Source organism: Cervus elaphus, chromosome 18, assembly GCF_910594005.1.
Source record: "Cervus elaphus chromosome 18, mCerEla1.1, whole genome shotgun sequence".
In the NCBI taxonomy this organism is placed as follows: Eukaryota; Metazoa; Chordata; class Mammalia; order Artiodactyla; family Cervidae; genus Cervus; species Cervus elaphus.
Window position 1 is genome coordinate 41,496,390 of NC_057832.1, and position 21,827 is coordinate 41,518,216.

At 38.4% G+C, this 21,827-nt stretch overlaps 1 protein-coding gene and 1 long non-coding RNA gene across 4 annotated transcripts in view; one reads left to right on the forward strand and one right to left on the reverse strand.

Annotated features, from left to right (window-relative positions):
* Positions 1 to 6,251, forward strand: part of LOC122674278 (solute carrier family 25 member 40) — an 89,567-nt gene extending 83,316 nt beyond the window's left edge. The window contains exons 10-12 of one of the 2 annotated variants that reach the window (XM_043872475.1): positions 766 to 847; positions 3,054 to 3,134; positions 3,474 to 5,643. In XM_043872475.1, the coding sequence (XP_043728410.1) occupies positions 766 to 847; positions 3,054 to 3,134; positions 3,474 to 3,586 (276 nt within the window). In that variant the 3' untranslated portion in view covers positions 3,587 to 5,643. Of the gene's footprint in view, positions 1 to 765; positions 848 to 3,053; positions 3,135 to 3,473 lie in introns of both variants that reach the window. The other variant, XM_043872476.1, reaches the window with a different exon arrangement.
* A 941-nt stretch (positions 6,252 to 7,192) lies between these two features.
* On the reverse strand, positions 7,193 to 9,551 carry LOC122674275. Of its 2 annotated transcripts, none has more exons than XR_006334943.1 (2): positions 9,432 to 9,551; positions 7,193 to 7,516 (listed from the first exon to the last, which is right to left on the reverse strand). It is a non-coding gene; the product is annotated as an uncharacterized LOC122674275 (long non-coding RNA). The 2 variants fall into 2 exon arrangements; XR_006334942.1 differs by having other exon boundaries at positions 9,409 to 9,545.
* Between the last annotated feature and the right edge of the window lie 12,276 nt (positions 9,552 to 21,827).

Below are 21,827 nucleotides of genomic sequence, written 5' to 3' on the forward strand. Positions count from 1 at the left end.
GGTTTCACTGGTGTATAAGCCCGGCAGTGGGATTGCTGGGTCATATGGCAGTTCTATTTCCAGTTTTTAAGGAATCTCCACACTGTTCTCCATAGCGGCTGTACTAGTTTGCATTCCCACCAGCAGTGTAAGAGGGTTCCCTTTTCTCCACACCCTCTCCAGCATTTATTGCTTGTAGACTTTTGGATAGCAGCCATCCTGACTGGCGTGAGATGGTACCTCATTGTGGTTTTGATTTGCATGAAATGTGTTTTTAAAGATGATTTGTGAACTACATTTGATAAATATGTTGAAACCCATAAAGAAAACGTATGTAGCACTAAAAGTTCAAAAGTCCATTTTCAATTTTTTTTGACATTTTTAAAAACATTTGGAAAATTTTAAATGCTAATTACTAGGTACTTGAATTTCTGCTTTAAAATACATATTATACCTTCATCTGTAGTAAAGGAATAATGGAACACACAGGAGCATTAGAAATTGTGAATACTGGTTTTGCAGTCAGATGTCTGCTTGGAATTCTGACTGCCAACTAGTGTAGTGTGACCTCAGGAATATAGGGGGACTGTTCTCTTACTCCTGAACTTTGGGAGGAATACATAAGACTTTATCTGTTCTCTTCAATAGGAGCTTCTCTTTAAACCTCTCTGGTTTCACTTTATGTTTCAGTTTAGTTATGATTTTATTACTATCCTTATTAAGTAATATGCTAATTAGAGTATAAAATACTTTGGGGAAAATTTAATCAATTTTACTTTTTGTTAGTTTGCAGCTGTTGTAACTTTGCCATTTGATGTGGTAAAAACACAAAAGCAGACACAACTTTGGATATATGAAAGCCAGAAAAGTAAGTTTAATTAATTTAAAATGTGTCTAAGATGCCATGAAAAATATTTTCTTTCTGGATACTGTTAGGAATATCTAAGAAAGGGAAGACAAGATTCCCCCTGCCCCTTTGTTGCCTTCCTCTCTACTTAACTCAAACTAATGTATTGTTAGAATGGAGTGCCCAGAAAAAACTCTAAACCAAAACAAAAAATTTCAGAAATTTTAAAGACTATATTAGTATGCATATACATACCTTCTTCTTTTTTCTTTTCTATTTTTTTAGCTTCCTTTTTGATGTGTTTTTCCCCCCTGCCTATTATCCCATCTACTTCTTTATAACCTGTAATTTCTTCTAGAACAAAATTGTCCTGGGGACTTCCCCTTCAATGCAGAAGGTGCAGGTTCGATCCCTGGTTGGGGAGCTGAGATCCCACATGCCTCCTGGCCAAAAAACCAAAAGAGAAGCAATACTGAACACTCAATAAAGAATTTAACAATGGTCCATATTTTTTAAAAAGTACTATTAGTTGCTTCTACTAGATTCATTCTGTTATTATTACAGAAAGTGTAGCAAGCCCACTGGAAATGGGGTTTTGTTTGTGAAACATAAAATTGTTAGGATTTGATCATTTGGATGGTCAGTAGAGGAGTGTTTATTGTTGTCTGTGCTTGAATAATCACACAGTGTTTCCTTACAGTGTATGAAGTTGCTTTTCCCCTGTAGAAAAAGCTCTTGGATGTTGGATCTTTAGGCAGGGCTCTGCCATGGCTTACCTCCAGTTGAGAAGTCTTCTTGTTTGTCGTCTTTTACATTCATCTCACCCTACTATTAAAATAGAGGCCAGTTTGGAACTTGAGCTCCGTAAGATTAGAAGTACCCAGCTACTTAGCCTCCTTTCTTTACTAGTTGTTTCCAAAATTGAAAACATTTAAACAACGAGTATAAGTTGCCAACTTGTAGTATAAAGCTTTTGTCACTGTTTTTAGAGAGATAAATTTCAGTCATAAATACTTTGTGCTTGGTTTTTAAATGTATCCTTTCTGTTTGGTTGCTCTAATTACTGTAGTTACACTATTTATATAGATAGATTAGCTTCCTAAATGAAAAGGCCTCATTTGTCTTCATAGAGAATCTAATATTATGTAAAAGAAATTTGGAGATAACGAGCCCCTCTTCATTAAGTTGCAGATTCTACAGCGCCATTACTGAATGACACCTCCCCTAACTTTCCCTTTTCCGCGGGGCGTACCTCCTAAAATGCACTTTAATCCTGATGGCTCCGAGTGTCTCACTGTGCACGCTGGTTACTGTAGTTTCGTAGCGCAGCTCTCAGAAGCGGGTGAGGGTGACTCAGGGGTGCCGGCCTGTCGCCCGCTGATCTGGGCGAGACGGAGCTCTTCAGCTGTCACGGTGCTCACATGGGCGGACGCCCACCTTTCAGTAGGTTTTCTTCACCTTTAGCATCTGTAGTCTGTGGGCTAAGCCAGCTGCTTAGAATCATTGTGTACGACGAAGGTAAGTGAACTTTGTGTATGTACAGCTGATTCATGAGGTTTATGTTTGAATCTGAGTAACATCTATTGTTTCTGTTTTCAAAAGATGTATAAATCTGTTTCTTTACTGTGTTCCAGACACTTGAGTAGTTGTAAATAAGTGAGGTGTTACTGTTAGTTACAGGAAAACACTTGCCCTCAGAGGAGACAGGACTGATTTATTTCAGGACTAGAACATCTATTCAGAAAGATTCTAGTAGGTGGAGCCTCCCTAGGGAGAATGAGCTATTTTCCTTAAAGCTTCTCTTAGGGGAAAAAACTTTTTTTAATGTATGCACTAAAAGTACAATGAAAAATGGTTATCATGGCTTCACTTGGGGAACCCCATGAAGATTCCTGTATATCTTTAAAATTTTTCATTATGAAAGATTTTTAAGATGCAGAAAAAAGTATAAAGGATATACACCACCAAGCTTAAACATCAATTCAGGAGAGGCTTTCTGTATATTCCTCCTTCATTGCATCTGGTCCTATGTACCTTAAAAGTGCCTTTAAAATTTCTTTTTAATGAATCCAACTATTAAGATTTAAAATAGTTCTTTATGTAAACTGATCTGTTCTTATTATGATGAGATGATACATCCCGAAGCCATAGACACGCTTCTATGTGTACTCACCTATGTTAGACATTAAGCGGTGATTTATAATAGCATCGTTTCTTTAACGTGCAGTTTCTGTGCCTTTGCAAATGTCAACCTGGACTATAATGAAGAACATTGTTGCTAAGAATGGCTTTTCTGGATTATTTACAGGTAAAAATACTTCCTTTACCAAACTGTTGACTAAAATGTTTACTTTTCCTTTTAAATTAATTGCCTTTCAGCAGAAAATTTTTGAAAATACTCCTCATTTACTATTTCCTCCTAAATATCTTTGCTGTAAGTTTAAAATTTTTAGACACCAGTTGCTTTTGAAGTAATTTGGAATTAAAGTGAGGAGTGAACAGTTCGGCTTGTTCTCTGACACCAGTTACGGGACAGTGTTTTATATGTGACTTCACTTAATTTGATAACTGTCAGAGTGAAACCAAATGAGTTACATTTTAAAATGCAAGGTAAAATTTGGTCTGAATTTTTCTGTTCCCTTTTTAGGACTGATTCCTCGTTTAATTAAAATTGCTCCTGCTTGTGCTGTTATGATCAGTACGTATGAATTTGGAAAGTCTTTCTTCCAGAAACAAAATGCTCAAAGACAGCAATACTAGAGATGCCATTTAAACCTGAAATAACAACCTCGACCAAATAATAAGAGGAGACTCTTAGGCAAGAGCTTTTTTTCACTTTTTTCGCTATTATCTTACAGTGGTTTTCTAGCATTCTTATCTATAATTTAAATGAATAGTAAATCTCTACTTTGCATCTAATCATTCTAACTTCAAATTTTTATTCTAATTTTTGAGAATTTGAAAAAGATACTCCAAAAATCATAACCATTGAGCATTCTTGTAAAGAAGAGAAAAATTATTCTACACTGAAAGCAATAATCTCAGAGTTTGGTACAGATTTCTGTGTAACTTCATCCTGTTGGGAGTGTCAGAGATGTCGAACATTTTTGCAGTTGTGTGCTGAATGATGTACAGAGTCTAAAAGAATTCCCAAGTCTTTTATACACATTTAAATCATGGACATAGATACTTAAGTGTTTCAATAAAGTATCTAACAGAAAGCAGTCTTTAAATATTATTATCCACATCATTTACCAAATATTGCCTATCAGTTATTTTCTTTAATTCACATATATTTGGGTTTTTTTTTTTCCCCCTACCCTGTTACTGTTTTAAGGCCTCATGTATTAACATTTCTCTGATCAGAGGTATGGCTATCTTATGTTCATGAACCAAAAATATAACTTGTGCAATATTGATGCTGCTATTTTTGATGTCTAAAGACCCTGTATTATCTACTGTTTCTGTGAGAGAGATCGTTTACTGACTGTATTAAATGTTCACTTCAGTCAAACTTGCAGTGGAAAACCACATTGTATTCAGGCTAGTGAGAATGCTGTTTCAGCACAAGAAAGGCCTCTGGTTTCAGCTGTCTTGTCAGCAGGTATTACCATTTGTGAAGTTCTCTAGGTCACGTCTGTTCGCTTATTCTAACATCACTGAGACAGAGTATGTTCCAGATGTCCCTTGACTTTACACATCTCACATGAGTGTGCTAGACCAAGAACTACCAAGCCAGCTTCCTTGAAGAAAGAGCTTTCGATCACTGGAGGCTAATGCCTAAGAAGTTTAGTTCATGAATGTAAGAATGAAAAAGAATATGAGTTCAAGACTAACAATATTTTTTAATATTTTTTTTTCTCTCAGGATCTGTATACTCTAAGAAAAAGCACTTTATTGCAGTCTATCTGTATTTTATGAAAATGTGAAACATTTTTCCCCTAAAATAGAGTAATACATATTTAAGTGACAAATCTCTAGTGTTGGTAGGAATTAATGTATTTTCTAATATAGTAGAAAACTATTTATGTTTCACCAGGAATAAACTATATAGGGTTTCTATTTAAGCTTTTTGTATTTCTTTTATCCTGTGTTGATTTACTTTAAGTTTGCAACATATATATCCATAAAAATATATTTGTATTTTTATTGAAATATTTTGTGCTTTCTTAAAGCTACCAGTGTGCTTCTAGCTAAATATTTTCATATAAAATTATGTTAATGCTATACTATCAACATATATATAAAACACACATGGAAGTTTATCTTGAACACTGATTTGAACAGTATTAAATTTAAATTTACCTTTGTTCTGCTTGGCTTCTTTTGGCTAATTGGTAGGAAAAGAGAAAAATTTAGGTTTTGAATAGTCTCAAAAAACAGTTATGTATTTGAAGTTAATGTCACTTATAAACAAACAGAAGGGAAACTTTCATCCTCTCCTTGCCCCACTACTGACTGCATTGTGGAAAATTCTTATAACTAAAAGAACTTAAATAAACCTAATTCCCTGTAGTTTTTGTAACATACATTACATGCAATGTATCTGAAAGAAAAGAAGTCTGAATTTAGGCTTTGTCTATACTTAAGTGGTAAAAAAGCATTACTAGTAGGAACCAAAAAGGTTTGGCTACAAATTGTATTCTTGGTAATGTTTCTAAATGCATTCTGTTAATGTTAAAATTTCTAACAGACACATTGAATTTCTTATGTGTAAGTTTTTTAAGAGAAATGTCTTATTCAAGTATTACATGCTTGCTGCCTTTCATATAATTCCATATTACTTTTCAAAAATAAAGTTATTTCTAGGAAAACTATTCACTTTGTTTATTTAGCCACATTTGACTCCTTTACTTCTAGCCTCTTTTTTTTTTACCCCTGGGGCACAAATTCCAGGGATATGGGAAAGTTTAGTGTATTACTTTTTAATTTTTGTCCAAAATGAACTTTGAAAAGTAAATTACTGTTACCATGTTTTAGTCCATCACTCAACACTTACTGAGATGAGTCCTTTCATGTGGTAGGCAATATAAACAGCTCTGGAGGTAAGACATTTCAGCTACTCTCATTGGTCTTAAGGTTTCAGCTGTGATTGTTAGAAATAAACAAAAGAAGTAATGGAAAAGCTGGAGAATTCTCCCCTGGCCTGGGGTGCAGAGGCTGGTCGGGAAATGGTTCTTTGGACAGGCAGTCCAAGGCAACATACCTGGAGGTTGGGGGTCTTCAATCAGGCAGTGGTACTTAGCACCAGTGACTTGAGCAGAGTATACATGTCACGTGGTAGATCAGATTGGAAGAGGAGTCCAAGGGGCCTGGTCTGCCAAACAAGGAACAAGAGGCAAGAGAAAACCAAGGAAGTATTTTGGGCACAGCTTTGAAAAGGTACAAAGTTGTGTTTTGTTTTTCTCTCAAGACCTTTTTTTTTTTTTAAAAAACTGAAAGAAAATAGGATAGCATAGGTTAGCCTAGAATAAAACAGAAAACACCAGAATGCGTCACATACTAAGACCAAGTGTTGTGTAGTGAAGCTGGTTTTAGAAAAATGACTGGCAGGATGAAAAATGGGACTTATGACCAGGTGACCTATTTAAAAACAAAAGTTTTGGTTTATACTAAAGTATATTTTTAAAAGATAGCACCATGGCATTGGTATAGTTTTATCTTCCCCTCCTATCAGTGGGGAAGAAAAGCTAAAGTAAAATAGAAGTTGCTTTGCTTACTAAAGAGCAAAGTGGACTAGGTAAAAGAAATTAAGAGCCCTGATGTTCAAAGCAGTCATGTGACATTTCCAGAGTAATCCACTGCATGAGTTTTATCAAAACCAGAAACTAACCAACAATAGGAAATTTAACAAGGAATTTACATAAGTTGTAAATTTGAGAAACATTTTTAACCACTTGAAAACTTGTATGTACATCTAATAAAGATGACTTAAAACCAACTTAATCTACTTGGATGTTTAATGTTCCTGTCAGTCACAGTTAATAGTAGTTTGCATTTGGTACTTACCGCTTCAGAACTTATAATTCTGTTTAATGTTGACTTTATCCTGATGCCATCACATAGGTGCTGAGAGGATGGGGGTGGGTCCATTTTACAGGTGAGAAAACAAACAGGGTTGTTACATAATTAAATCACAACTCAGCCAAAACCACTACTGTACTGTACCACTTGAGTGAATGTTGTCAATTTTAAAGCATATTATGTCATTTTTTAGAAAATAAAAAGTAATTTGAAACAAAATGAAGATTTCTCCAAAATCATTTTCATATTAGTCATTGAGGTGTTAATATATACTTGAAACAAAAATTCAGTGTATACCTTGAATCAATTAGCATTTTGTCAAAGAAAAAATAAGACTACTACTGCGTGGTACAAAATGTTTAATATACATGCAACAAGTATCGTACATCAAGGCAACAAAATACACATGGAAATAGTAGCATATAGTTCAGCATTCTGTTTAGGGGAGGGTGTGTGGACAGTGAACACTACTGAAGATCGAGACATACCTCATGCAAACTTTAACAAACTATCTCTAAAACTAGCGTGAAATGAACTGTGTAGAAACCTGAAGTCACATTAGCAGATCCACTTTATTCCAAGAGCTCCAAGAAAGGAGAAAAAGTCACTGTCCTCAGATGTCATGTTTCAATCTGCGTTCAGCAGCACGTTAAGATGCACAAGATTCTGTGCACATTAGAACAAATCCGAAAATTATGATCAATTATGGAATCCCGTATTTCCTTTCTGTATTATAAACATGTATGGAAAATGTAACAGTGATTTTCTTTAATTACTGAAGGATAATGTCATTTGAGAGTAGCCCATGAATGAAAGCATTTAAATAGTCTGACTGTTGTTAGGAAAGCAGCAGCAACAGTGCTTAAGGCCAGCCTAAAATTTTTGAAGATCCCCCCCGCCCTTAATCGTTTCTCCTTCGCTCCTCCCAAGGTTTCCAGTACCCTTGTTTCAACCTTCCTTCCATTCCCCTTGCTGAGTTACAAACTGCTGTAGATACATCATTCACAAGAAGGTATACAGAATTAGACTAGATTGATGGTACCATTTCTCAAGAACATTTGCATTACTACAAGTACTGAAGCTAAAGAAGAAAGCTCTGAGTATGTTCTGATGCCTCTAAATAATTTCTCTAAAGGGTTTCCAGGTCTTTGTCCCTGAAATGACATTGTTTGAACTGTCTTAACATAAGAGTAGCCTTGTTACTGTTTATTTTCTTATATTCTGAATAATGAGAGTAAAGTATTGCAGAGAGCCACCACACTCCCACATTTCTAGTACAAAGAATAATGTAGTAAGTGCTGCTTTTCTCAATATTTTAGGAGGAATGTTCTTTCTATAGTCAAAGTTACTAAGTTTGAATGTAATGTTTTATTAACATAAAAAATAGCATACGAAGTCCCAGATAAGTATTGTAGTAGCCTCTTCATGTAAACAATGTATAAAACATCTTTGGTACAATTGATCATGTTTTCCTCATATTACTTACCCTAGAAAATATACTTTATACATTTTCTCTTTCAATATGGTGGAATTTGGGGGGACCAAATGTACAATTGTTTCAAAATTTGCAAAAAATTTAAAAGACAGCTCAGAGCTTTTTAATAAAACTAACTTTCAACTAGTAATTTTTAAGGTCAGTTTGAAAATGAGATTATGGCATGATTAATAGACAGAAGCTGTTAAAGCACGTAAGACACAATTCTTTCTTGCACACAAGAGAAAAACAGCACTGGATGTCAGATGTTAAGTATGGTGATTAGCCTACTGATCCTTATTTTAAAACTTCTCAAATCCTTAAACGAACTTGAAATCTCTCCTGATAAAAGTGTTTTCAACATCTGTTCTACATCTTTAAGTTTTTCCAGTTTATGGGACATAAATATGATCAATTTTTAAATTGGTAAACTTTAAAGGAAATTTTGAGAAAATGAAATGTTATTCATTTACCTAAATGGCCTAAAATACTGTAAAATACTTTCCCTGTGGCCTGAACAAATTTAGTAACTGCCTAAAGGCACGTCCTACAAAATGTATAAAATGTTGAATGGAGTGTTAGGTTGATGCTAAACGGCAGCTGTTACACTGAACAAACTGCTGAGAACCTTTCTCCTCAAAGACAAGGGACCTGGGAGGGAGTGGATGAAAACTGAAGGAAGTCATTTTTAGAAAATGCAATTGAATAAGAGAGCAAAAGAAAATACTTAAATGTCTAGAGTAAAACCTTGAACTCCGTCTCTGGCAACTGTGATACATTTAAATATATGAAAATCAGCTGAATAATAAATATGTACAATTTGCAATGGATTATTAGAGGATATCTGAAAGTTTTCTAAGCCTGTGTTTTAAACTTCAGTCACAAATATAATCATTTTAAAATGAAAAATGGCAGCATTTTTTTTTTCACCCAGAAGTTTACATGGAGTGGACTAAATTCTCTCATATAAGCAACAGAATTCCAGACATGTCCCAGAACAATATAAAATTCCAAAGATTTTCCCAGCAGTCAAACTTACGTATATGGAATATTTGCAACATAAAAACTTCTGGCTCTTACATACAATTTTTCAGGATGGAGTCAGACCTGGACTTGTCATCTCTGTTGTAGGACTTGCAAGGTAGTCATTTGATTTTAGGCTTGTTAGAGATTTGTAACTTGCCACTGATGTTAGAGACCCACAGAGACCAAGTAATGAGGGAGTATCTTTTTTACCTGAAAATTAGGATAAAATAACAAATATTTAATTGCTCTTGAATCCTGATACTAGTAAGATCCCAAAACCATTAAACTTTACATACTGTATAAAACGGTGCAGATATACTGTAAAATCAAACATCTGTATGTTGACATGTTTGATCTTCCAGTAGTTTCAATGCTACTCCTTATAGAAACATTACAGTGGGATTATTTGTGCTGCTTTTAAGGTTCCAGATCTGGAAGCTTGAGATGTTCTGGAACAAAAATGGAATTTACCTTTTGGGGGGAGAATATGGTCATATTCAATTAGTAAAAAATAACAAAAAACTAGCAACAATACAAGTGCCCAGGCAACAGAAATACCAGGAGATCCGTATGTAGGTGAAGGTAAAGTGATGCAGACACAGCAGAGCCGCTTCAGTTCAGCTGCAGGCTGGACCCAGGGAACCTCTGTCCACTGACTGAATAAACTTATTCAGCATCTGTGCTGCACCAGGATACGGTTACCTGCTGGAAGTCAGCTGGTCCCTGAAGGAAGAGTGGCTGAGGTCTGTGTCCATGCCTGGGGAAAATATTCTTTGCCGAGCAGCACAAATTTCAATCCCCACTGTGCACACGCTTGCTCTAAGAGGCTGGCCTAAGGCTGTGAAAGGCTAGTAAGGTGAAAATCAGTTTTCCAAAGGAGATGGAAAGCTTAGGCTTTACTCACGTGGTTACAGAAATGTAAACTGAACCAGATGTCAGACGTTTCTGAATATCATGCATTGTCTCAGACAGCCCTTCTGCAGTGTCTTCACTGTCATACTATATGATAATTGTGGGGCGCTCCTTTATTAAAAAACCACAGACTGAGTAAGGACACGGAGTTTGCTGTGGTCGTCGTCATACTCCCGGTGCTAGCACACAGGAGACACTCACAATTACATAATGAATGACTCAGTAAGAACTGCGCTGGGACATGAAAGAATGCCTCTGTTCTTTACAGCCATGTGACCGGGGGAAAGGCGTCTTCTCTGAGCCTGTTCCTTCCTTTGTAAAAGGAGAACAGACACCAAAAGATGACTATGTTCACTTCATGGTTTTGCTGACTAATAAAATATAGGAAGATATAACACTGTCAGGAAAACATATGGAAGAATAATTGTTACATTTCGGTTTTAAATGTTATCTTATTTTGATGATAACATTTGTTATTATCAAAAGATGCAGGTGTTCCTTTTAAGGTCTAAGCTTAAGAGACCTATTTCAGGCCATTTAGAGTTCTTGCTAAATGCTCCAGGAACTCAAATGCTTCAACAGTTTCTCCCAAATTCCTTATTCATCATTGACCTATAATATTTCAAAGAGATTTACTGCTAATTACATACACACACACACAAAGGTACAATTCAGTGTCATTAATTACATTCACACTATTGTGAAACCATCACCAACCACTATTTCAAATAATTTTCATCATGCCAAACAAAAACTCCCTACCTCTTGAAACAGTAACTTTCCTTTCTCCCCTTCCCCTCAGTCTCTGGAAACCTCTAATCTACTTTCTGTGAATTTGCCCATCCTAGATTCATTCTTAAAAGCGGAATCATCCAGCATTTGCCCTTTTGTGTCTGGCTTATTTCACTTAACATAATACTTGTTTTCAAGGCTCATGCATGCGGTATGTATCCCTTTTCCATGACTCAGTAACACTCCATGGTGTGTGTATATGACATTTTGTTACTCCACTCATCTCTATGGACATCTGGGCTGTTTCCACCTATTGACTACTGAAAATAATTCTGCTGTGAACGCTGGCATCCAGGTATCTGAGTCCCATTTTCAATTCTTTGAGAGTGTATACTTAGATTACACGTATTTTTAAAACATACAGACTATAACACAGTAATTGCAAAGACTAAAAGTCTGACATACACAGTGTAGTAATATGCAGGTGTAAAAGAGAATGAGAAAGATCTCTATAATTTCCAGGATATACTATCTAGTGGAAAAAGCAAAGCCTATAACATGTTATCTTTTATATTGAGGAACATGAATTTAATTTGCATATGTTTTTAAAGAACAATAGATAATAAGATCATTACTTATGAAAGTAGAAGTTAGAGTTGAGATGAACTTTAAGCACAGTACTTTGACTCTGGGATATATTCGCAAGATAAAATAATTAAAAACAAATCTTAATCTATTTTAACATCCTATTTTAGTAATAGAGATCATATTACTTTGAAATTAAAACGATAAGAAAAAGCAAATAATTATGTTCCTATAAACTAGGGACCAATATTTTCCGCATAAGAAAGATATAAAAATACAAAATCAAGTACATGGAAACCTTTTATGTATGAATTACAAAATAAAATAAATTTAAGGTATATTTTTCTTTAAAAAACTTCCTAACTCGTGAGTGAAGAGGCTAGAAACAGTGACCAGTCCAGTCATAGCAGGCACCTCTATGGCCCAGATTATGTTCTCTGGTATCATTTTCTAGGGTAAGGAAACAGGACTTCTTGGAGAAACAGCTGATCCTGGGTATGGGCATGAAATGTACCAAAGAAACTCAGAACATTTTGTTTTCCACAAAGCAAGGAAGCTGTGACAGACGATGTCGAAAGGAACAGTCTTTTAAAGGGTCTCTCAGTGTGCAAAAAGGACAGTGACTTCCTAATGTACTAAAATAGATGCATTATTTATACTATATTCTTCCCAATGAAATTAAAAGATGCTTGCTCCCTGGAAGAAAAGTTATGACCAACCTAGACAGCATATTAAAAAGTAGAGATATCACTTTACAAACAAAGGTGCATCTAATCAAAGCTATGGTTTTTCCAGTAGTCATGTATGAATATGAGTTGGACTATAAAGAAAACTGAGCTTTGAAGAATTGATGCTTTTGAACTGTGGTATTGGAGAAGACTCTTGAGAGTCTCTTGGACTGCAAGGAGATCCAACCAGTCCATCCTAAAGGAGATCAGTCCTGGGTGTTCATTGGAGGGGCTGATGTTGAAGCTGAAACTCTGATACTTTGGCCACCTGATGTGAAGAGCTGATTCACTGGAAAAGACTCTGATGCTGGGAAAGATTGAAGGCAGGAGAAGGGGACAACAGAGGATGAGACGGTTGGATGGCATCACCGACTCAATGGACATGCTGCTGCTGCTAAATTGCATCTGGAAGTTGGTGATGGACCAGGAGGCCTGGCGTGACGCAGTGCATGGCTTCGCAGAGTCGGAGGTGACTGAGCAACTGAACTGAACTGATTGATTCTTCCCAAATATGTGTAACCAGAATATACTAAGAAAGAACAACCAGAGAAATCTAAATTGTCGGGGATTTAACAAAACAGTTGGCTGGGTGCATAAAATACATAAATGTCAAGTGAGAGAAAAAGTTGGGAGTGGGGGGTACAGTGCTCTGCTAGATGAAAGGACACCAAAGAGACTGAAAACTAAATGCTCTGTGGGATCCTTGACTGGATCAAAAGGAAAAAAAAGGAATGAACAATCAGAATATTAAGAAACATTTCCAGTTACAATAGCATCTAAAAGAGTAAAATACTTAGGAATAAACTTAAGCAAAAGTATGCAATGTGTACACTGACAACTACAAAATAGTGCTGTAAGAAGGTTGAGGTTAAAATAAATGGAAAAACACCCCTTATCTTGATGGATTGGAAGATAATATTGTTAAGATGGCAATGTTTCCCAAATTGATCTACAAATTCAATGTAATCCCCATCAAAATTCTAACTGCCTTTTTTAAGAAATGACAGTTCAATACAGTTGCTCAGTCGTGTCTGACTCTTTGCATCCCCATGAATCGCAGCACACAAGGCTTCCCTGTCCATCACCAACTCCCAGAGTCCACCCAAACCCATGTCCATTGAGTCCGTGATGCCATCCAACCATCTCATCCACTGTCTTCCCCTTCTCCTCCTGCCCTCAGTCTTTCCCAGCATCAGGGTCTTTTCAAATGAGTCAGCTCTCCACATCAGGTGGCCAAATTATCAGAGTTTCAGCTTCAACATCAGTCCCTCCAATGAACACCCAGGACTGATCTCCTTTAGGATGGACTGGATGGATCTCCTTGCAGTCCAAGGGACTCTCAAGAGTCTGCTCCAACACCACAGTTCAAAAGCATCAATTCTTCAGTGCTCAGCTTTCTTTATAGTCCAACTCTCACATCCATACATGACTACTGGAAAAACCATAGCCTTGACTAGATGCACCTTTGTTGGTAGAGTAATGTCTCTGCTTTTTAATATGCTGTCTAGGTTGGTCATAACTTTGCTTCCAAGGAGTAAGCGTCTTTTAATTTCTTGGCTGCAATCACCATCCGCATTGATTTCGGAGCCCAGAAAAATAAAGTCAGCCACTGTTTCCCCATCTATTTGCCATGAAGTAATGAAACCAGATGCCATGATCTTAGTTTTCTGAATGTTGAGCTTTAAGCCAACTTTTCCACTCTCCTCTTTCACTTTCATCAAGAGGCTCTTTAGTTCTTCTTCAGTTTCTGCCATAAGGGTGGTGTCATCTGCATATCTGAGGTTATTGATATTTCTCCCAGCAATCTTGATTCCAGTTTATGCTTCCTCTAGCCCAGCGGTTCTCATGATGTACTCTGCATATAAGTTAAATAAGCAGGGTGACAATATGCAGCCTGGACGTACTCCTTTTCCTATTTGGAACCAGTCTGTTGTTCCAAGTCCAGTTCTAACTGTCACTTCCTGACCTGTATACAGGTTTCTCAAGAGGCAGGTCAGGTGGTCTGGTATTCCCATCTCTTTCAGAATTTTCCACAGTTTATTGTGATCCACACAGTCAAAGGCTTTGGCATAGTCAATAAAGCAGAAATAGATGTTTTTCTGGAACTCTCTTGCTTTTTTGATGATCCAGTGGATGTTGGCAATTTGATCTCTGGTTCCTCTGCCTTTTCTAAAACCAGCTTGAACATCTGGAAGTTCACGGTTCATGTATTGCTGAAGCCTGGCTTGGAGAATTTTGAGCATTACTTTACTAGCTTGTGAGATGAGTGCAATTGTGTGATAGTTTGAGCATTCTTTGGCATTACCTTTCTTTGGGATTGGAATGAAAACTGACCTTTTCCAGTCCTGTGGCCACCGCTGAGTTTTCCAAATGTGTTGTAATATTGAGTGCAGCACTTTCACAGCATCATCTATAGCTAGTAGTTACTTTCTTTATGGATGTGTAGGTAACAATATACTTACTCTGTTAGCCGTGTATTGAGTTCAGTGATTTCACTGATGTCAAACCAGCCTATTTCCTGTTGTAGAATAGCATGAAAAAACTCTTGCCAAATTTTCTTAATCTGTCGGCCAGCTGCCAAAGTCCAAAATGAAACCTGTATTTAGGCAGCAACAAGAACTCCAGCACCTAATCCTGAATAATAATATGCATATCTGGAAAACAATTCAAAAGTTTCTTTTAAATAGAGTCTTAATGTTTGGGAGAGAAATATTCAGAATTGGAAATTAATAAATTTACTGACAGATCTCAAACACCATGTAGGACATTATAACACATACACATTTTTTTTAATTCTTACATTATAATAGAACAGTGGCCAATCTATCCACTTGAATTATTAGTCAAAGGTAAAGTAAAGTTGTGTGGTTAACTGCAAACATACAATATTGTTCATGAATCATTTTTAAACTTATATTGGTTATCTGTAGACACAATTTGACTCTTCCATAATTCACATTCTAGACTTGCATGTCTTACATTCTGAAAAGCTTTACCACATTGGAAATACAGGAATAAATAGGCTGAACATGCAAAATGGCTCTTAGTGTAAGTTTTTCCCATATTGTTTATACAAAGAACAAAAAACCCTCTTCCTGATTGGCAGAAGTTGAAAGATGCTAAAACAATGCTAAATTGTTGTGAATTCAAATCAACTCAGAGTGTAGTCTTAACTAAATTAGAGGGAAGTTAGTATTTTTAGAAATAATAAATTCAATTTCATTACTCTCAAATATATTTTCCTTTCAGGCCGCCACGGCAACAGGGGAAAAAATGCCATAAATGACATTATTAGATCAACAGACAAAACTGGAATTCAGGTGGTAGCCCAGTTCAAAGTATTATACCTGGTGGGGAGGGGCTTTACTTCCCCAACTGGACCCTTGCTGCACCTAAACCCGAGGGCCCTTTACATGGGCCGGATGGTAAGAATGACTTGAGAGTGACAGGGGAAGTGGAAAAAGATTTTTAAAACCTAGAAGTGCCTTTCAAAAATGTCTAGATCATAATCTAAAAATTGCTTCCAATTGACTTTAATGCACCAGGATGGAGAACTCCTTCTCTATTCTGCCTAAAGGCCTCCCATAGCAAAGAAATGGGAAATTCTAAAGCTGCCTTTTCATTTTAGACAGCTCCCATATACTCCATAGAATTTATAGATGAGGAAACAGAATCTAAGAGTGGTTGTTGCATTTCCAAGTTCTTACAGCTATTTTCTCTCAATATTTATGCTCCAGACACTTGACATAAGTCATCTCATTTAATTCTATCAGCAAGCCTACCTTTCAAAGGTGATAACAGTAGGGATTACAGAGGTTAAGTAATTTGCCCCAAATTCAGATAGAGGCCTAAATAATAAATGTATACCGTAAGGAACACTCAAAGAGACATTAAATAAGGAGTGCTGACTGTCACTTTGAGTCTCAAAGTAAATCGATGTCTCCCTCCCTTGATTCAGTCCAGGACCTCTTTTATTAATATTACATAGAAACACTCAGCACAAGACAGAATTGGTGGATGTCCAGGCAGTTTTAGCAGTATGGGTAATAAATTAAGGTAACAGGGGCTCAAAAATGTCTTTGCCTTTCATCTATGTGGCAATGCAAAGGCAGGCAGGGTGTATCAATTTCTCCACACAACCTCCTACATTATTACAGACACACAGACTTGGCATAAAATATCAAGTTCCTAATACTCTGTAGAAACCCTGTTTCCTGTGACTCCATTCTTAAGGTTTGGATGTGGAATGTTTTACGCATAGTTTCTGCACAACTGAGTCATTGTGAGGGAACAGCCTTGTCACGGAGACTTCACTCTGTTGACAAGGATGGACTCTGTTCACAATAACTCATTGTCAGACCCTCTTATAATTTAAACCTTTTTTTTTTTTCTTCTCACATTCTCATCTCATTTGGCTCCCATTGAGTCATGCTGTCCAAGAATCCAACAACTCTAAAGAATAGACTATAAACCAACATCATCTCAGTGAGACGACCTAGCGAGCTCAGCTAAGGACACCTGAGGACTCTATGTCTCTCAACCCCCATGACTTTGGCTAAACTCTACAAACCTAAACATATCAATGAGCTCTCTGGATTCAGAGCGAGCATGAAATGTAACAATTCATTTTCTCCAAAGAGCCATGGGAATATTATTTGTACAAACCTAGAGAGTGGACACTGGCATTAATAACATCTGGGGGACTTCTCATTCCAAGCCCCCAAGACAATCAAGCTGCCTGATGACAAATGTGGCTGTGGAGAGCCAAGTGTCACTTAATCCGGAGGTCACCGAAACTACGCTGGCACTCTGGTGAGTGGATCGCTCCGCAGTCACAGGTCTGCAGGCGACTTGCTAGTGCCACTCCCCAGAAAGACCTTGAATTTGGCCCTGGGCACAGTACGTGGCACCTGCCTGCCATTCCAGCTTCAAAGCAATTCGGTCGCATAATTAGAAACACATTAAAAATAAGCAGACTGCTCCAAATAAGAAAGCTGTGGAATTACTCTGGTGTTAGCAAAACCAAAAATGGGACTAATACGACTGGACCAAAGGTCAGCTTCCCTGGGATAAGTACATTGCATCCAATTTTAAAAAAAATTAACTGTGATAAAATATACATTACCATCTTAACCATTTTAAGTGCATAGTTAAGTAGTGCTAAATATATTTACACTATGGTCAAATCAATCTCCAGAACTTTTTCGGCTTCCCCAACTGAAACTATGCCCATTAAACAACTTCCCATTTCCTTATCCTCCACCCCCAGCTACCATATCTTCTTTTCTGTTTCTATGAATTTGGCTACTCTAGACACTTCCTATAAGCAGAGTAATATGATATTTCACTTAGCATAATATCCTCAAGATTCATCCATGTTGCAGCAGGTGTCAAAATTTCCTTCCTCTCTAAGGCTTTTTAACACTCCATTGTATGTATGTAACAACTTTTGTTTATCCAGTCATTCATCTGATTTTTTAAAATCCTAAATTGAAACCAGTTTTGATTGATATCTTCTAATATGGGCATCCTCCTGTTTTGTGTGTGTATGTATTATACATCTGTAAATCTTATAAGAAGTAAAAGGAAAATAAATTAAAACTTCCTAGTTTCCTTAAAGACTTTTGAAACTATCCTATCTTACTCTTCACAATATTTGTTTTAAAGTTTTGGCCACTGGTCAAATACAAGTAATCCAGTTAAAACTTTCCCAGACACAATTTCTAAAGGAGAATGCACAGTTACTTACATTGGCAGTATAATGTATACAGTCATGAGCATGGTATGGATGGTAGAAAGACCTGAGTCTGAATTCTGCCCTAACACTGTATAATTTTGGGAGGTTATTTATTCTCTCCAAGCCTCAGTTGTCTTCATGTGTCACTGAGAAGAAGACCTAGCCACATGATACACACTATGAAAGATTTCTATTATTTTTGTTATAAAGAGATTCTTCTCATACACAGTAGTAATAGAAAATAAATAAACTGTTTTTGTAGGAGTGTGCTTTAACCATTCAAAGGATGCTTCTACTAGACATCTAAAAGGTTTTAATATTCACCAATATTTATGTAAAGAGATCCTATTGTATAAATTAAGTCATCATGTTCTTAGGTAATTACATCTAAGCCCTACAATGCTAACCAAACATGTAGTTCTCAACAGTGAACACTGAAAACTCATTCTGAGTGTCATCTAAATATATTCTACTGTTTCTCAGGTGTCTTTTACTATGAAAGCTGCCTCTCCTTTATTAGCTGTTTCCTTTATATTCCCGCATCTGTGTGCCAGGAGAGCTTCCCTCTGTGTTCCTCACCTAGTGCCCACAGGTCTCTAGGGAGGAACTGAGCCATCGTGCTCAGTAGAAAGCATGGATATCTTCCTTTCTGTCTAATATGAAACTAACTTTGTCCATTGGAACCTCACTCCAATGCCGCTGACATAGCCCCTCGTATAGATGGCATTAACTTATGTGAGTCCTTTTACACTTCAGTAATTTTAGTCCTTTGGGTGAGTTTCAAAGCACATCATTCTCATACTGAATCCATTCACTCTTTAGTAAAGTGTTCTGTTAAGGAACACTCAACCTTGTTGATCCAAATATTAGAGACAGAAAGTAGGTGTAATTTTAGAAAGAAGGATGGGAGAGAGGGGGAGGGGGAGGGGAAGAAGAAAAAAAATCAGAAACAGACCTGCAAGCTGAGGACAGCTAAGAAGTATTGCCATGCTAACATGCATTTTGAGGCTCATCAATAGTCATTAACTGAATGGACACTGTGTAGACATGCTCTGCTATGGTTCCACCACCCTCAAGCAGACTGACTTCCTTACTTTATTGAAATACAAAGCTTTCTGGAAATTTCCTTATTCTATACTTAAAGTCCAATAGCATACACTTATTTGTTGAAATTTAACTGATTATTTGAGGAATTTTACTGAGAATTTTAAAACTCCTTCTGTGATATCTGAAGCTACCCAGATGTCCAAATGATGAAGCAAGTAGATGATGAATAGAAAAATCAATTTCTAATCTTTCACTCAGTTAAATTGAAGAAGGAATTCATAGGGCCTGGACTCCATCTCAGGCCTGTCTGTGCTGATCGTGCGCGCCACCTCTCCAGTGGACTCTGAACTCTGTGCTTAGCGCCTGTGGGAATGACAATGGAAGGATAAGACCCCCCTCTGGGCAGGGGAATCTTGAAGAACAGACACTAATCACCCCTGCCTCCGGACACTATCTATCGGAATGTAAGCACAGGCTTATCAGTTATTAACTATTTGGAATGTAACTGCGGGCTTATTGATTATTGACTGTTTGAACACATAACACGTGAATGATGGGGTTATTGTAGTTGTATTTACCCTTCCTTTGTTTATGTAAGTCTCAAGGGAATTGGGGTAGTGGGTTTGGACACATGGGGTATAAAAGATTTTCACAAATGCTGGTCGGGGCCCTTGGCTAAGAGGAGACTCTGCCTTGGGCCCGCCGGTGTAATAAACTGCACTCCACTATCTGCATTGTCCTTCTGAGTGAGTCTGTTTCCTGGAAAGCGTGGCTATAACATTTGGTGCATTGGCCGGGAAACTTCACTTTGAGGAGACAGGTCTCATTTGAGGCCACCCCGAGGCTTTGTGGCTTGAATCTCCTAGAGGGGGGAAGGCGCCTTGCCCCTCTGGAAGAATTCAGCCTTTCAAAGCCCGGTTTCTTCGCTTTGGCAGGTAGTGGACGGCAGCAGGGGAACTGAGCGCTCAGGTGAGGAGGAGCCCACCCAGCAGGGTGGAAGAGGGGGCCTGATCACCCCCCTGGGAGGGACCAGAAGGAGCGGGGACCCACAGGAGCCTGGAGTAGGCAGGTGGCGATTGCTTGGTACCCAGGTCGACGAGCGTGCTAGGGTTTAGGAAGGAAATTTGTGAAGGACATTTAGGAGGTGTGTCCACGCCGTCTCAGGGAAAATTATTACCAAGCGATCGCCAAGGGATTTTTAGGATAAGAAACTGGTCCTAGTATGCTTGTATTCTGCCCTCCCCCAGGAGGTGTCCCGTCTGCTGTGAAATTCTTGACCCCCCCCCCCCCCGAATTGTTAGGCTAGAAGGAGGGGGAAACAGAAGTGAGTATGAATTGGCTTTTCCGGAGATGGCCTGGGACATGAGATATTTAACCCATCTGTGTTTTCATCCGCACCTGATCAAGCCCACCAAGGCAGAATGGACTTTAAGGGAGAAACAGTCTTGGACCATGTGATGTTCTGGTTCAGCTGTGCTGACCAGCAGGTGAAGACACGCTGATCCCCCTTCTCCCTCTGGGATATGGCAGGTAAGGCTCTTCTCACCCCAATTAGGAAGGAGGCAGAATGGCAATTTAAGTGTTACTGAGTGGAAATATCAGAAGTACATAGGGTACTGAGAACTTCATAGACAGAACGAAAAGGAAATGTAGAAGAAGGTCCGAGAAGGTAAGCAAGATGGGGTGAAGTGAATCTAAGGCAACTGTATTGGAGTGAAAATTTTAAAGAAGGGATTAAGAGGAGACTATGGGGTGAAGATGAAGCCTAACTGCCTCCACATACTCTGTGAGGTCGAATGGCTCCCTATGGGAGCAGGATGGCCACCAGAGAACACCGTGAACTTAAAAATAGTGGAAGCAATCTACACAGTAGTCACAGGAGAGCCAGGACACCTGGATCAATATCCATCTATTGACTCATGCATGGCTAGTGTTAGCTTGAGACCCTCCTACTTGGACAAGGTTCTGTATCCAGAAGGGAAAGGGAAAAATATTAATGGCACAAAAATTGACTGATGATAAAAAAGGAAATTCTGCAGGATTTGGACGGGGATGACCTGACCCCTCCCCCATGCTGGATAATGACGCGCCTGCCTCCCAGTGCTTCACCAGGACCGGAGGCCGCCTTAATGCCCGATCCAGGGCCAGGTGAAGTTTCTGCAACAGCCGCTGCTCCTCCGCCAGCTTTCCCGGAGTTCGTAGAGCCGCCGTTTGGGCAGGCTCCGATCCCGGTGACAGAAGCCTCTGGCCAACACTTCCAGGATCCCGCTCCACCCGAACCGCCCAAGCTATACCCGCCTCTCCCGGTGAGTACTGACAAGGGGGAGGGAGACGTTGGAATTAAGCAGAGACCGCGCTCTGCCAGAGAGCTGGAGGGAACGAAAGAGAACAGACAAGAGACTTATAGTGCAAGCTGCTGCTCTGGGAAAGTCTACCTCGGGCCCTCCAGAAAACCTCATCTGCCCCAGGGACAGGACAGTCCTTCAGCCGGTCCCAAGGGAGGCCCTGGGCCCGTTACAGCCAAACCAGTGTGCCTGGCGCCGAGCTTTTGGCCACTGGAAGAATGAATGCCCTAAGGCAAGGAAGGAAGAGGAAGCTCCCGCAGTTGTGGGGCTTGCTGACCTGGAAATTAACTAGGGCTGCCAGGGCTCAGAGATATCAGGTCCCCGAGAGCCCATGGTAACCGTAAAAGTGGGGGACCAAAACATTGACTTCATGGTGGATACAGGAGCAGAA